At 40.0% G+C, this 14,959-nt stretch overlaps 1 protein-coding gene across 1 annotated transcript; it reads right to left on the reverse strand.

Moving 5' to 3' along the window:
- Nucleotides 1-817: 817 nt before the first annotated feature.
- On the reverse strand, nucleotides 818-14,959 carry PLA2G12A (phospholipase A2 group XIIA). Its single transcript, XM_036276263.1, has 4 exons — nucleotides 14,663-14,959; nucleotides 5,045-5,121; nucleotides 3,844-4,009; nucleotides 818-1,195 (listed from the first exon to the last, which is right to left on the reverse strand). Exons 1-4 carry the CDS (start codon nucleotides 14,868-14,870, stop codon nucleotides 1,077-1,079), a joined length of 570 nt encoding a protein of 189 aa, XP_036132156.1. The 5' UTR covers nucleotides 14,871-14,959; the 3' UTR covers nucleotides 818-1,076.

Consider the following 14,959-nt stretch of genomic DNA (forward strand, 5'->3'; position numbering starts at 1 on the left):
TCACCTTCGAGGCACACTATATAATACCTACATATCCTGGTTTTGCTCCCTAAGAGGTCATCAGCTAATGGTTCCAATTTTATAAGAAAAACAAACATGGAAACATTGTCCCTGTAATTAGTCCTGACATTAACAGAAGTGTGACTTAGTCATATGTTCAATGGGCTTCAGAAAACCAGCATATTTTGTATTAATTAAAAGAGAAAAAAATAAAGTCAGATCCTTCCAGGCATAAATGTATATTTAAATTTTTATAGTAAACAAATACACTTCTGAAAGGTCTCCCCATATTTCCAAATAAGATAATGTTGAACATACCTTATAATGAATTTTACATTTGATCTATTTTTTTTTTTTTTTGTAAATACGGTGGTGAAAACAGATTACAGACTCTTTCAAAATTTTTTCTTTATTGATTTTGAGAGAGAGAGACAAAGGGAGAGAGATAAAAACATTCATGAGAGAGAACATCGATTGGCCGCCTCCTGCATGACCCCCACTAGGGATTGGGCCCACAACCTGGGCATGTGCCCTGACTTGGTGCATGGGTCAACGCTCAACCACTGAGCCACACCAGCCGGGCCAGACTCTGGAAAAAAAAAACCTTGACATGCACCTCTCTCTGACATAAGACAATCTGGTACACTAAGGCAGCACCATCCAGGATGATAACCTTCCCAACTTTTACTTTAGTTTAAAGTCTTTTTGTTTTGTTTTGTTTAAAATATGTTTTTATTGATTTTAGAGAGAGAGGGAGAGGGGGAGACAGAGAGAAAGAGAATGAGAGAAAAACATCAACTGGCTGCCTCCTGTGGCATTCCAACCAGGGACTGAAGCTGCAACCTGGGTATGTGCCCTGACTGGGAATCAACTGGTGGCTTTTTGGTGCTCGGGACACATTCAGCCAACTAAGCCATACTGGCTAGGGCTTTAGTTTGAGGTTTTAATGTCAAAATAAGGTCTTACAATAATCTTTTCACAAAAATAAGGCAACTTTGTGCTGTAAAAACATTAGTTCTTTGCCAAAGGTCATGTTCTTTCATCCTCATCTGCTGTCACACCTGTCAGCATCTTCTTTAAAGATCAGTTTTTTCTTCGTAGCGACACCTACATGCGGCTCGTTGGCTGTCCAGGTATGGTTTACAGCCTAAATGTAGAACACTGTCAAATAAGAGCTCCACTGCTGTTTCACACGCTGCAAAGTAAGAAAGTGCCATTACTGTGGGGCAACTGCAAAGCATCGCTCTCTCTTCACACATATCACATGTTCCAGCAGTGTCAAGCAAGCCTTTGTGGGCACTAAAACATGTGCTAGGTGAAAATCCTCCCCAGCCCCCGCAAACCAGTAACATATATCTCTATATGCAAAGACTTTGTTTCAGCCTCTTCACCATGTATCCACTTTTTGTTTGCATACTACTGGTCAACCAATTTTCTGTACTAGACAAACGAGTCTTTCTCAACAGCACTGATCAATCAGTTCATCACTGTTAATTTTCTTTAATAATTACTTATTTCAATTCTTACCTCAGGATATGTTTATTAATTTTTAGAGAGAGAGAAAGGGATAAAGGAAGAGAGAGAGAGACAGACAGACAGACAGACATTGATTGGTTGACTCTTGAATGTTCCTGGACCAGGGATCAAACCCAAAACCTAGGTATGTGCCCTGACTGGAAATCAAACCTGCGACCTTGCCCTGGCCAGTGTGGCTCAATAGTTACAGCATCAGCCCTGGCACTGAAGGGTCTCGGGTTTGATTCCCAATCAAGGGCACATACCTGGGTTGCAGGTTCGATCCCCACCTGGTTGGGGCACCTGCAGGAGGCAACTACGTGTGCGTGTCACTCTCACCTCCCTCCCTCCCTCCTTCCCTTCCATTCTCTCTAAATCAATGGAAAAAATTAAATTAAATTAAAATGAAAATAAAACCCTGCAACCTTTTGGTATACGGGACTACACTCCAATCAACTGACCAGGGATAATTTTCCTTTTATCTGAAAAATATCACTGTTAGAGATGCCTGATAACACTCTTACATTTGCATTTCAAGGAAATATTTTTAGGTGCAGAAAAAATAAAGGTTAAAAATAGAGAAACCTCAAAACATTTCATTCTGGCCAATGGTTTCTAAGAACTGATCACATATCATTTAGGATGCTTAAAGTAAATGGAACCAAGTCTCTTTAACCAATATCCAAATTTAGCTTGGAAGTGGAGACATACGAATCTAAGGTGTTTTTCCTCTGATAGGGTTAAAAAACTTTTTTTAGACTATAAAAAAAGATAATGGATTTACTTTGGAACACCCAGTTGAGATTATTTTAATACATTATACGTAGAGAGATAGCACAGAGTGGCTTTTAGTTGTACATTATTTCCAGTTTCAAACATTCATGTTAAGAAACTTTTCACTGCAAAATCTTGACATTATCAAAATTCTCCAAAAGACCATGCCATTAAGGAACACAACCAACCACAGAAGTATAAAGGCTATGATTATTAAATAAAAGATGGCAAGGAATTTGGTTTCATCACTAGCTATATTAGTATGACCTCAGATCAAGAAACAGGAAATACATCCGCCTCTGCTTCAGCTGTGCAAGTTTACCTTAGCTGAAAGCATGCAAGGGGATTCAGAGGTGGGGAGTTCAAGCTTCACCTGGGGCAGAAGTTTCTTTAGATAGAACACAAAATTTAGGGTCAGAAGTATTTAACTTGAGGCAAGTTAATTCTTTCTGAACCTCAGTTTCCTTCCTTGTAAATGGGTATAAAGGCACCTACTTCTTTGGAATTTTGTAAACATCAATGAAAACATGTCTAAAGTATTTAGCACAGTCTGTTTGTTATGCAAAGTGCTTAAAAATGTGAGTTTCCTTTTGCACCCCTTCTCATTGCCCTTCCTCTTCAGTTTTCAGTACATGGTACATTCCTTGGCTTGACAGTAAAGAAATCTTGTAACTGACAATAATTGTTCAGTGATGTGAATTTCCAGAAGTATCTCATTTCACCCTTCTGACAGCTCTCTGAGAGGGGTGTTACCATTCCCGTTTACAAATGAGACAGTGAAGTGCCTTTTCCCTTTGCTAATTTTTGCCTCATATCCCTTCACTGTAATAATCATCACCATGAGTGTGACTATATGCTGAATCCTGAGTCCTCCGAGCAAACCACTGAACCTGGAGCTGGTTTGGGGGACCCTCCTAACACAGATACATATGAAGAGACAGAGTTAAGACTCAAATCTTCTGGAACTACCTACTCTAAATCCAGTGTGCTCCACTCTTTTTTGTTGTTGTTGTTAATCCTCACTCAAGGATATTTTTCCATTGATATTCTGAGTAGAATGAAGGGAGGGAGAGAGAGAGAAAAAGAGAAAGAAACATCAACATGAGGGAGACACATCGACTAGTTTCCTCCTGCATGACCTCAACAGGGGCCAGAAATCGAACATGCAACCAAGGTACATGCCCTTGACCAGGAATCGAACCTGCAATCTTCGATCTATAGGCTGACACTCTAACCACTGAGCCAAACTGGCCAAGGCAATGTGCTCTACTCTTAATTTACTGGATCCCGGGTTTGCAAGATCTTGCATGAATTCTTCTCTGCCTCACTTCTCTCCTCCCAAGGTTCCCTAACTAACACTTTTTGCTTTCATGACTAGAAATCATTTAAGATTACAAAATCATCAAGTCCTCATCTCAGAAAACTGAAGGTGCTGTGTTACATCATGGAATATAGAGTGAAAGATTTCTATTGGTAAATCCTATACTAAAACATAAGGCATTCAATAAAACGTTATAAATAGCACTCATCCCTGTCCCGCTGGATCATCCTCACCCTGAACATGCTGAGCTAGTCCTAGTGTTTTCTGCACCTCTCGGCAGATCTTGGAGAGGCAGTACTGGAACTCCTCATCACAGTCGTTCTTGCTTTCGCCACAGGTCTCATAGCACCTGTCGTGGTTGTTGCAGCACTTTGTCAGGGAAGGGATGCCGATATTAAGCTGAAAGAGGCATTTGGATGGATTATAACTGATGAAAATCAAAACTCCTCTGCTGAAGTTCTGCATCCAAATATCAATGAGAAATCAAAGACAATGACTACCGTATAATTTCGAAAATCCACTGCTGCCTACAAATGCTTTCCATTTTATGTATCTCTCCATGACTCTGCACCCACCCACATCACTCTGTAACCTCCCTCTCAGCCAAGCCTCCAAGTTCCCTGTTTGGCAATGTTAGAAAATTCAGTTACCTGGTGGTAACAAACACAACTTCCAATTGTCCAAAGCACAAAACATAGTTTTAGAAACAGAAAGGTAAAGCTAAGATCATTGAAAGAGTTCTCCAGGGGCTGAGCAAGTATGATTTTTGGATATCCCAAAGTATTTTGTACCTCCTCCCTCAATAAAAATGTCCTTTATATGAAATGTCAGTGAAAATTTTTAAGCTCCTACAATTCAAATTTTGTTTGTTGTTTTAAGGTTTAATCTTTAAGTGTTCATCCAATCCCTAAAGATACTGTTCCTTTGAATCTATAAGTTTATCTTTAAATAACTTTATATGCAAAACCTTTGTATCTAGGAATCACTCTCATAAACTTTTTTCCCCCATAACACCAGGCTCAGATCCAGCTTCCCTTACCACAAACACACTATCCCACTCAGCCTAGTGGGTTTTTCCTTTTTGTTTTTTTCCCCTCTGTTAGCCTACTTTTAATATAGAAAATATTATGGTATATCTATACATTTTCATCTTAAGTAGTATTACTCCTATATTAAACCCTATCTGTGACATGAGAAAATATCATTTAAATGGTATTAACATCTATGAGATTAAAAATAAAACATGAATTTTACTACAATTAATTTTGTTAGGATTTAATGTTTTTTAGCTATAAAATAATATAATAAACCTGATCACTATTACAACAAGCAAAATTATTTGTGAACCTGAGAACACATTGATAGTCTTGCATGATCAAGAGGATTACATAGCCTAATAATCATAAGACTTATCAAATAAAAAATAATATTTACATGAACACCAAACAGTGGAGAGCCACATCCATTCGGCGGGGAGGGTTTAAAACCGTAACGTGGGAAAGGCTTAGATCCTACAAAATATAAATGGCATCATAATTAATTTTCAAATATGATAGAAAATACACATGCAAAAGGGTCTACAATGTGCTAGACTAGCCTTGGAAATACTTAATATTTGGATGCTGACATAAGTGAATGTCTTTATTCCGATGAGCATTAAGAATGCTAATTTGTCTACCTACTTATTTTTATTTCTCCTGCGGGGAATTATGTACAAATGTGTACACACACACACACACACATTTTTAATCCTCACCCAAGGACATGCTTTTATTGACTTTAGAGGGAGAGGAAGGGAGAGGGAGAGAGAGTGAAACATCAATGTGTGAGTGAACAATTGCCTCCCGTATGTGGCCCGACCGGAGATCGAACCTGCAATCTGGGTATGTGTCCTGCCTGGGAAACTGAACCCTCAGCCTTTCGGTGTACAGGACAATGCTCCAACCAACTGAGCCACGCAGGCCAGGGCTAACACTTATATTTTTAGGTTAAAACCTATCGGGCAAGAACTGTATTTTCCTATCCTTCAGCCAATGCTGTATTGTACACAAATCTCAAAAACCATTAACCAACCAGTTACTAAGCTAGACCCTAAAGGTAAGGAAGACATGGTCATCGAATGATCACTTACTACAGTAGTCTCCCCTTATGGACCCCCCAGTGGATGCCCGAAACCACAGATAATACTATATATACTATGTTTTTTTCCAATGCATAAACACCTATAATACAGTATAATTTATAAGTTATATACAGTATGTGGTTAGCAATAATAAAGTAGAGCAATTATAACAATATGCTGTATTAAACGGCATACAAATATAGTCTCTCAAAACACCTTACTGCACTGTACTCACCCTTCTCCTTGTGATGATGTGAGGGATGATACAATGCCTATGTGATGAGATTAAGTGAGGTAGTCAGAATGGCATGCATTTTATAACATATGAACTGTTTGTTTCTGGAATTTTCCACTTAAAATGTTCAGACAGCAGTTAACAGAGGTTAACTAAATTGCAGAAAGCGAAACTGCAGATAAGGGGGTCTACCCTACCCTAACATAAGATCTGTATAACATTATATGACCTTATAGGACTACACATTCTAGCCCAGACTCCAGCCAATCCTTTCACAAACATACTCCTTAGCCAGCTAAGGAAAAACATCAGGAATATGCTGGGTGCACTATATCACTCCACACTCTCCCTAACAGCACCAATGGTTCAGTAACAAGGTGAAAGATGACAGGATCATTCATCTTAAATAAGTACTTAAAAAGTCAGAAGGTACTTGAGAAATCTCTCTCCTTTCATAATAATACAGAAATCATTTAGACAAATCAGTCACACACTTTCTCTTTGAATGTTCCCACAATCTTGCTACACTATCAAGAAATAGCCTATTCCACTGTGCAATGGCACTAACTGGTAAGTTCTTCTGTTTTCTTGTAAATTCTACCTGTAAGCAATCCTCTGTGCCCTGGGGAACACCAAACAAGCCAATTCCCTGTTTTACATGGTAATGCTTTTAAACATTTGGGGTTACCATTTATCTTGACTTCTAAAATAAAATATCCCCCATTATTTCAAATACCACTCCATAGTTGGATACTTGGAAGAAACACAAAGTATTTCACTAACTTTCATTCAACTGACATTTATTACTAGGAGACCTAAAGATAAGTTTACCTTCTAAAATAAAGTGGGGGGAGGGCAACCCTTCTAGCAATCAGTCATCAAAGTAACCACTTCCCCTGGTTTTGTTCAGTGGTTAGAGTGTTGGCCTGCAGAATAAAGAGTCATGAGATCCATTCCAGTCAAGGGCACGTTACCTCAGTTGCGGTTCGATCCCCAGCCCTGGTCAGGGTCGTGCAGGAGGCAACCAATTGATGTCTCTCTCACACACAGATGTTTCTCTCCCCACCTTCCTCTTTCCCACTCTATCTAAAAATTAGTGGAAAAATATCCTCGGATGAGGATGAAATAAAATCTTTTAAAAAGTAAGTAACTCATTCAAAGTAATGATCTAAAATTGGTTTAAATGCATTGCTAAGACTATCATGCTCAACTGAGGTGACCACGTATAGCCACAAGAAGTGTACAACTTCATGAAGGTAGAAAGCTATAGCCTGCTCCACTGAATGTGAAGAACAGTGTATACAGAGGGAATGGTTATGATAGGCCGAGAAAAGAGGAGGCCAATGACAGAAGTTGGTCTTCTTTTTCCAGCACTTTCCAGGAGGGTTGTGTCTGAGCCCTTGGAGGATGAAGATTGATGCCTGAGGCTGTCACAGACAAGTCTCTGTAACCCTTAACTTCTCTTTTTAGTCTTTCATTCTTAAGAAAACTGTTTATGTTTTGGCTTTCCCCTTAAAAGGACCTACAGATGAGGATATACTAGCCCCTTAAAAGGACCTACAGATGAGGATATACTAACCATATTAAATGTCTAATGGGCACCTCAAACTTAAGATGTACCTTCTAACATCACCCCCAAACCTGTTCCATTCACAGTTACTTCTTCTCAAGTAATACCAACTCCACCCTTCAAGTGCTCAGGGAAAAAACCTTAGCCATCTTTGACTCCCTCGTGTTCTTACATCCCACATCCAATTCAACAGTATGTCTTGTTGATCCTACCTTCAAAATATTAAAAATCTAACTCCTCACCACCTCCACTGCTACCATCCTGCTCCAAGCCACCCTGGACTATTGCCATAACCTCACTAGTCTCCCTGCTCTAGTTTCCCCACCTCATCCCACCTCCAGCTATAGTCCAATATCAACAATGAACCTCAACGATTCTACTAAAATATGTCAGATGGAGTTTTTTCTCTGCCCAAACCCTACCAATGGTTTCTCATTATATTCAGAATAAAAGCCAAAGTCCTTTTAATATCTATAAGCCCTATGTAAATCTGCCCCCCACACCGTGACTTCGCTGTCCTCATGTCTTTATCATTCTCTCTCTTCTTCCTTCTCACCATTCCATTATATCTGACTCTGCTGTTCCAGACACTCCAGGTACCATAGTGCCATTGAACCTACTGTTCCTCTTCAAGGTGGGGAACTTTTCTCTGCCAAGGGCCACTTGGATATTTATAACATCATTTGAAGGCCATACAAAGTTATCAACTGCTCTATTTGGTCAGGCTAATATGGCGAGGTGTGTGATGTTAGCTGGTATTGATTTTGCTGGCCTTAAATGCCACGGGCCGGACATTCCCTACCCCTGTTCTATGTGAATGGTCTTCCTCCTGATAGAGTACTGCTTCTCCTTCACCTTCTCAGCAAGGCCTTCTTTGACCATACCATTTGTAGGACATTATAACCTCCTAACATACTATATATCATTAACCTACTTATTTCATCTATTATCTCCTCCACAAACTAAAATATAAACTCCTTGAGGGCAGGAATTTTGCCTGTTTTGTACCCCCAATGTCTAGAACATTGCCTGGCATATGGTTAGATTCTCAATAAATATCTGTTGATGACTGAATGAATAAATGAATGAACGAACGAACGAGCAGAAGACTTGGAAGGCTAATCTCCAAGGCGGTTATAGTACTCATTATAACTAGACAAACTGGTACTACTGTTCATTCTTCAGTCTCTTTTGAGTTTGGTGAACATTCATTAGTCTCCAAAGAGTGATCACTTCTAGTTTGTCACATCTCTTTAAAATGACAAACTGAACAACATTAGGTATGGACCTATTTTGAGCTGGATAAAGTACTTGTATTAATACAGCACAGGACAGTTAGCCTATGTTTCAGCTGTGTCTCAGTGCTAAGACATGACAGGAAAAAACTTTGAACAAGAGAATGAGACATAAATGAAGTCAGGGGGAAAAAAAATAAAACATGCCCACAATAGAAGAATAAAGAGAAACAGATATAGCCAGCAAAAATGAGAAATGGAGGAAGGAGGAGGGAGGAGGTGGTTGTCTCAAACAGTGCTTAGAACTGCCCTAAGGAGGGAAGTTGAGAAAATGGAAAATAAAAAACCAAGTTCCAGTATACGTGAAATACTGGATACCACCACCATGAGATAAATGTGGTAAATTGGCTCCCCAGTATAAGTAGCAAAGGGGTATGCATTTGGTTTTTGTTTCCTTTGAAGGAAACTGCTGATGTCTTTTCCTCAGAGAGGCCTTCCCTGCTCGCTCCATCTAAAATAGTGCCCTTATGGGTTGTGGTTTGTCCCCGGCCCTGGTTGGGTCATGCGGGTGGCAACCACTTGATGTGTCCCTTTCATGTCAATGTTTCTCTCTCTCTCTTCCTCTCTCTCCCTCCTACTCTATCTGAACAAAAAAAACGAAAAAATGTCCTCGAGTGAGGATAAAAAAACAAAACAAACAAACAAACAAACAAACAATAAATAAATATAAAATAGTGCCCCTTGCCCTGGCCGGTTTGGCTCATTGGTTAGAGCGAAGGCCCGCAGCTCAGAGTCGCAGCTTCCATTCTAGCCAAGGGCACGTACCTCGGTTGTGGTTCATTTTGGCCCTAGCTGGGGTCGTGAGGAAGGCAACCAATCGATGTGTCTCTCTCTCCCCCTGCTCCCACTCTATCTGAAGACAAATGGAAAATATATCCTCAGGTGAGAATTAAAACAAAACAAAAACAAAATAAAATAAAATAGTGCCCCTTGCTTCCATATACATTCCATACATCTTGGTTGGATTTATTCTTCCTTCTAACATTTATTGACCAAATTAACATAATTAGTCCGTTTCTATAAGGAGAGGAACTTTGTCTTGCTCACCCAGAAGATGCACATAGTGGGCACCCAAGAAATTACTGGATGAAAAAAATGGAAAACACTCCTTGCTAAAATTAAAATATTCTTTTTTTGATAAAAATGTTTTTTATTGATTTTTTTTAGAGGCAGAGGAAGAGAGAGAGATAAAAACATGGATGTGAGAGAGAAACATCCATTGGCTGCCTCCTGCACGACCCCTACTGGGAATCAACCCGCAACCCAGGCATGTGCCCTGACCGGGACTCAAACTGAGACCTCTCAGTCCATGGGACAATACTCAATCTACTGAGCTACACCAGCCAGGCTAAAATTAAAACATCCTTTATCCACAGAAGCAGCAAACAAGCAATAACAATAACAACACCCCCAGAAAACTTGGAAGTAATTCATTTCCGAAATATTTTAAAGTGTTCAGATGTTCTAAATTCACCTTTAAATTAAAATATTTCTGAATCAAGCAAGTTATTTAGAAAGTTGTTTATTAAAGATTAAGTTGAAAGAGATACCATAATTACAAATGTATTAATATCATTTAAAATGGTGTTATAAATGGTGTTATAAGCTGCTAAACATGAAGAAAATTAAATTTTCTACTCGTGGCAGTTTTTGCAAAGTGCTATGTGAACTGAACTGTGTATCCCTCCACCCCCAACCCAACAAATCCTTTGTGGAAGCCACCCTCCCCCCCCAATGCATTTGGGGATGGGGCTTTTGGAAGGTAATTAGGTTTAGATGAGGTCATGAGAGACAGGAGCCCTGATAAGGGAATTAGTGCCCTTGTAAGAAGAGATACCAGAAAACTTGCTCCCCGCTCCTGCCCTCCCAATGCCCACAGCAAGAAGGCAGCCGTCTGCAAGTCAGGAACATACAACAGTGTTGGCCAACCCCTAATCTTAGATTTCCCAGCCTCCAGAGCTGTACGAAATAAATTCCAGTCTAAGGTATTCTGTTATGGCAACCTGAGCAGACTACTACACAAAGCAAGCAGAAACTCAGTAACAGAAGAAACAACATCAGAGTTCAACCAAAGCCATAATGTATTGGGGCCACTGTCCCCTAAAATTTGTAAGCAGATACAGAAAGCAGAGGGAAAAATTAGATGGGAAGAAGAATTTCAAAAACAAAACAAATCCACTGGACACAACTACATGGAAAAACTATTCATTGTTTTCACTTTTTTTTCCTTTTTTAAAATCTTTATTGTTGAGAGTATTACAGATGTTCCCCCTTTTTCATCCCACTGACCCCCTCCCAACTCCCTCCTGCCTTCCCCATATTATTTTCTGTGTCCACTGGTTATGCATATATGCAAATAAGTTATTTGGTTTATCTCTTCCTGCCTCACCCCCTCCCCCATCCCTGATTTCACTTTTGGACATAAGAAACTCCTCCTTTCTTGATGCTTTATGCTTTATCACCCGTATGGACAGCGAAATCTAAAGATTTGCTTGGTCTGAGGCAACAATAGTTATTTTCTACAGACTTTTCTTAATTTGATGTTAATACTTCCAAACAGACCAATTTCTTTCACCTGAAAGACAGTGAAGCAGATGAGACACATAAGGGAAGGCTCTTGGATCACACAAAAATCTTAGCACTGTTCTGTAGAAAACCGTGGAAAATCTAAACTGCCTTTCCCAAACACTGGAGACTTTAAATTCATGATTATTCATTTCCATTGGGCCCTTATGCGACTTTATTTTTCTAGTCCACCCACTTCCTATTTTCCTCAAATTTCTAACACTTCAATTCCCATCTACTCTTCCTTTCAGCCGAGGACCTTGATTTCTACTTCAGAGAAAACTGAGGAAATCGGAAGAGAACTTAAGCATCTACCCAGCTAAATGGCTCTGTGCCATATCCTCTACCTCTGTTCCTATTACCAGGACTGTGCCTCTGTGCTCTTGGCCAATCTCTCTATCTACAAACTAGAACCTAACGACATGACTCCAAGGATTCTCCTTCCTCTCTCTTTTATTCTATGCATTTATTTGTTTTACTCTCTACTGAATCATTCTCCAAAGCCTATAAATATGCTGTTATTTTTTATTAATGACCCCAAAATTGTTTTTTTCCATAGTCTTCCCCATTTCAGTTAATGGCAACTCAATCTTTCTAGTTGTTCAGGCCTAAAATTTCGGAATCATATTTGACTCTACTCACATCCTCCTAAGTCATTAGCAAATCCTTTAGTCTCTTCCTTCAAAATAAGTCCAAAATTCAACCACTTCTCACCACCTTTATTACTACTAACCTGGACAAAACTACCACCCTCTCTTGTCTGAACTCCTAGTCCTGTCACACTGCCGCCATTCTTACTCCCCGACCGCCCTCGACCCTTCTTACTCCCAGCACAATAGTCAAAGGGATCCTGTTGAAATATAAATCACTGAATTAATGACTTATTCATAATTCTATACAAATATTGTACAAACCAATTTTGCTTTCTATTTTTCAAAGGAAACTGAAACATTTTCTTCCTCAAATCTGCTCTGCTGTCCAGGAGAGAAAAAGAAGAAGAAGAAAAAAAAAATGACCATCACATTTGTCCTCTAAATAACATTAACTCACTCTCAATAAAGCCTTGTCCCCACCCTAGAGAGGATGGCCAGACGAGCAAGTCTCTGTAATGCCAGTCCTTTCTATAAAACAAGGATAACTGTATGCAACAAGTCTGTGCCCTTTAAACTGACCACCCCCTCACTACCATTAAATCTTGACCTCTTTATTGTGACTATTTAAATACTTTTTAACACCATGCTCCTCTAGCTTTGGGATTTGTCTGTTTCTGTTTGGTTCTGATTTGGTCACTTGCATTCCAGAATATAGGAAAGGTTGAAACAGTGTTCCAGGGAGACTTCTTTAAGTAATTGCAATTAAAGAACAATTTTCATTATATTGGAATTATCAATGTGGTGACTTAGAACCACAGTCCTATGCAGACAGAACTTACTAAGACACAAAAGGGTTTTCACTGAAGCATATCACTTCCTACATTATCACGTTCACTTGTTTTTATATTGAAGATGTTCTAAACTCTAAATGGTAAATTTAGTTAGACTTGTGGAAGGATTAAAAAAAAAAAAGACTAAGGAAAAGGAAAGATTAAACTAATCTCTTAAATAGAAAGAGTATCCATTCAACTTCAGAGCTATTTTAAATACACATAAACTCTAGAACCCTTGACTCATACATAATAAGTTTATGAAGCCTTACTCCTTCCAAGGTTTCTTATCTCTGTAAATGGCAACTGCATCCTTCTGTGGCTCAGGCTAAAACCTTCAGTGATCTTTGACTGGCCTTTCTCCTCAGGTCCTTTACACTTGCTGTTCCTCTGCCTGGGGTGTTCTTTCCTCAGATCATTACCTTCTCCATTTTCCAATTTCTTTTCACATATTATCAATGAGGATTTCACTGAACAACCAATTTAAAAGAGCAAACTCCCTCTCAACACTGCCACTAGTGTTTTCTCTGCTTTATTGTTCTTGAAGCACTTCAGACCTACATACACTGCTTATTTTATGTGTTCATTAGTTTACTGTCTCTCCCCACCAGAATGTAAACCACATGGACAGAAATTTGTCTGTTTTGTTCAATGCTGAATCTCCAACTGGCAGAACATCTAACACACAACAAGCACTCAAATATTTGTATAATTAATGGGGATGACTAAGTAAAACTATGACATCTGCCTGAGGAAAGGCAACCAATTTATCCTCAAATTATTTACTTATTCCTCCTAACAAGCTCTCCAACGACAAAAACATCTTACCTGATTGCATAATGGTGGTAACATTTAGGCAAAAATTTAGGAAGGAATGAAACATTTACAACTTCATAGCATGTAAGATATAGCTCATTCTTAACTCCATTAACATAAAACTAGAAAATATTTTGAGAATTACAGGCAGCAGGTGGCATCAGAGTTTTATATGACAGGTTCCTTTTAAATTCACCGACATACAATCTGGTTTCACCATTAAAGTTATTGTGCTCCCTGTTTTGAGCTGTCAATCATTAACTAGGCCCAGACCTTGTTTACTCTTACTGGAATTTTGAATTTCCAAAGAGGAGAAGCCCAAGTACTTCATCTGAACTATTACAAGAACGATCTCTGCCCGAAATACTGAGTTTATTGTTACCAAGAATACTACCAAACAAGTTCTCAGATTCAAGCATAAGTTAACAAATGTGAAAACATGAATCAAAACAATTACATTAATATTAACCAACAATGAGAAGGCGTCACTGATATCTAAGGAAAGAAAACAAAGTACTGTCAAGTCTTGATAGAGTAATTTTTTAGAGGAGTTATTGGAACTCTTTCTCGACAATAGAGGACTCCAAAAGTCTGTACAAGGGTCGCAATTTATTTTCTGTAGCTCTGCAGAAAAAAGAAAATTAAATCCAATTCTTGAGAAAGTTAAGCCATCGTGACTTTAAAATTCTCACAATGTATTGCATGGTCAGCGACTTACTTAAGAAGCTAAATTATAGAGCTAAAATTAGTGTGTTCCACTCCACTCCCGGGATGCATCCGGCACTAAGTTCTTAGGCAACCATGTGCAACTGCAAGCCAACAACAGAAGCCCGAAGCAGAGCGGAGGGTACACACTGAGACGACCTCTCACATTCCAACTAAACAGAGGTGCGACCTTAACCAGGGGGCTCAGTGACAATGGCAACATTCTAGCGGTGATCGGGTGTTCCCACGCCCGAGGTCGGCCCGCATCCACACTCCACGCCCTCCGACCCCAGCAGCGCAGGCAGCGCGGGCCCCTCTCACCGTCGCTGCACTTATACTGGCAGAGCCCGTCCTCGCCTCCCAGCAGGTCCAAGGCGGCGTTCAGGTACGTGTCGATCTTGTGAACGCCGTTCCGGATGGTCTTCAGCGTGGCCCTCCAGTCGGTGGACTGGGCCTGTTCCTGGCACCTGAGCGCGGCGGTCAGGACGACGAGGAGGAGAGCGAGCGCGGGCCACGGGAGCAGGGCCATCCGCGCAACGCCCAGCCGCGTCGGGACCCACCGGTCCCCGGAGCCGCGCGACGCGCGCGCGCCCACAGAGCCGCCGGGGCGCCCACGGC

Source organism: Molossus molossus, unplaced genomic scaffold, assembly GCF_014108415.1.
Source record: "Molossus molossus isolate mMolMol1 unplaced genomic scaffold, mMolMol1.p scaffold_m16_p_1, whole genome shotgun sequence".
NCBI lineage: Eukaryota > Metazoa > Chordata > Mammalia > Chiroptera > Molossidae > Molossus > Molossus molossus.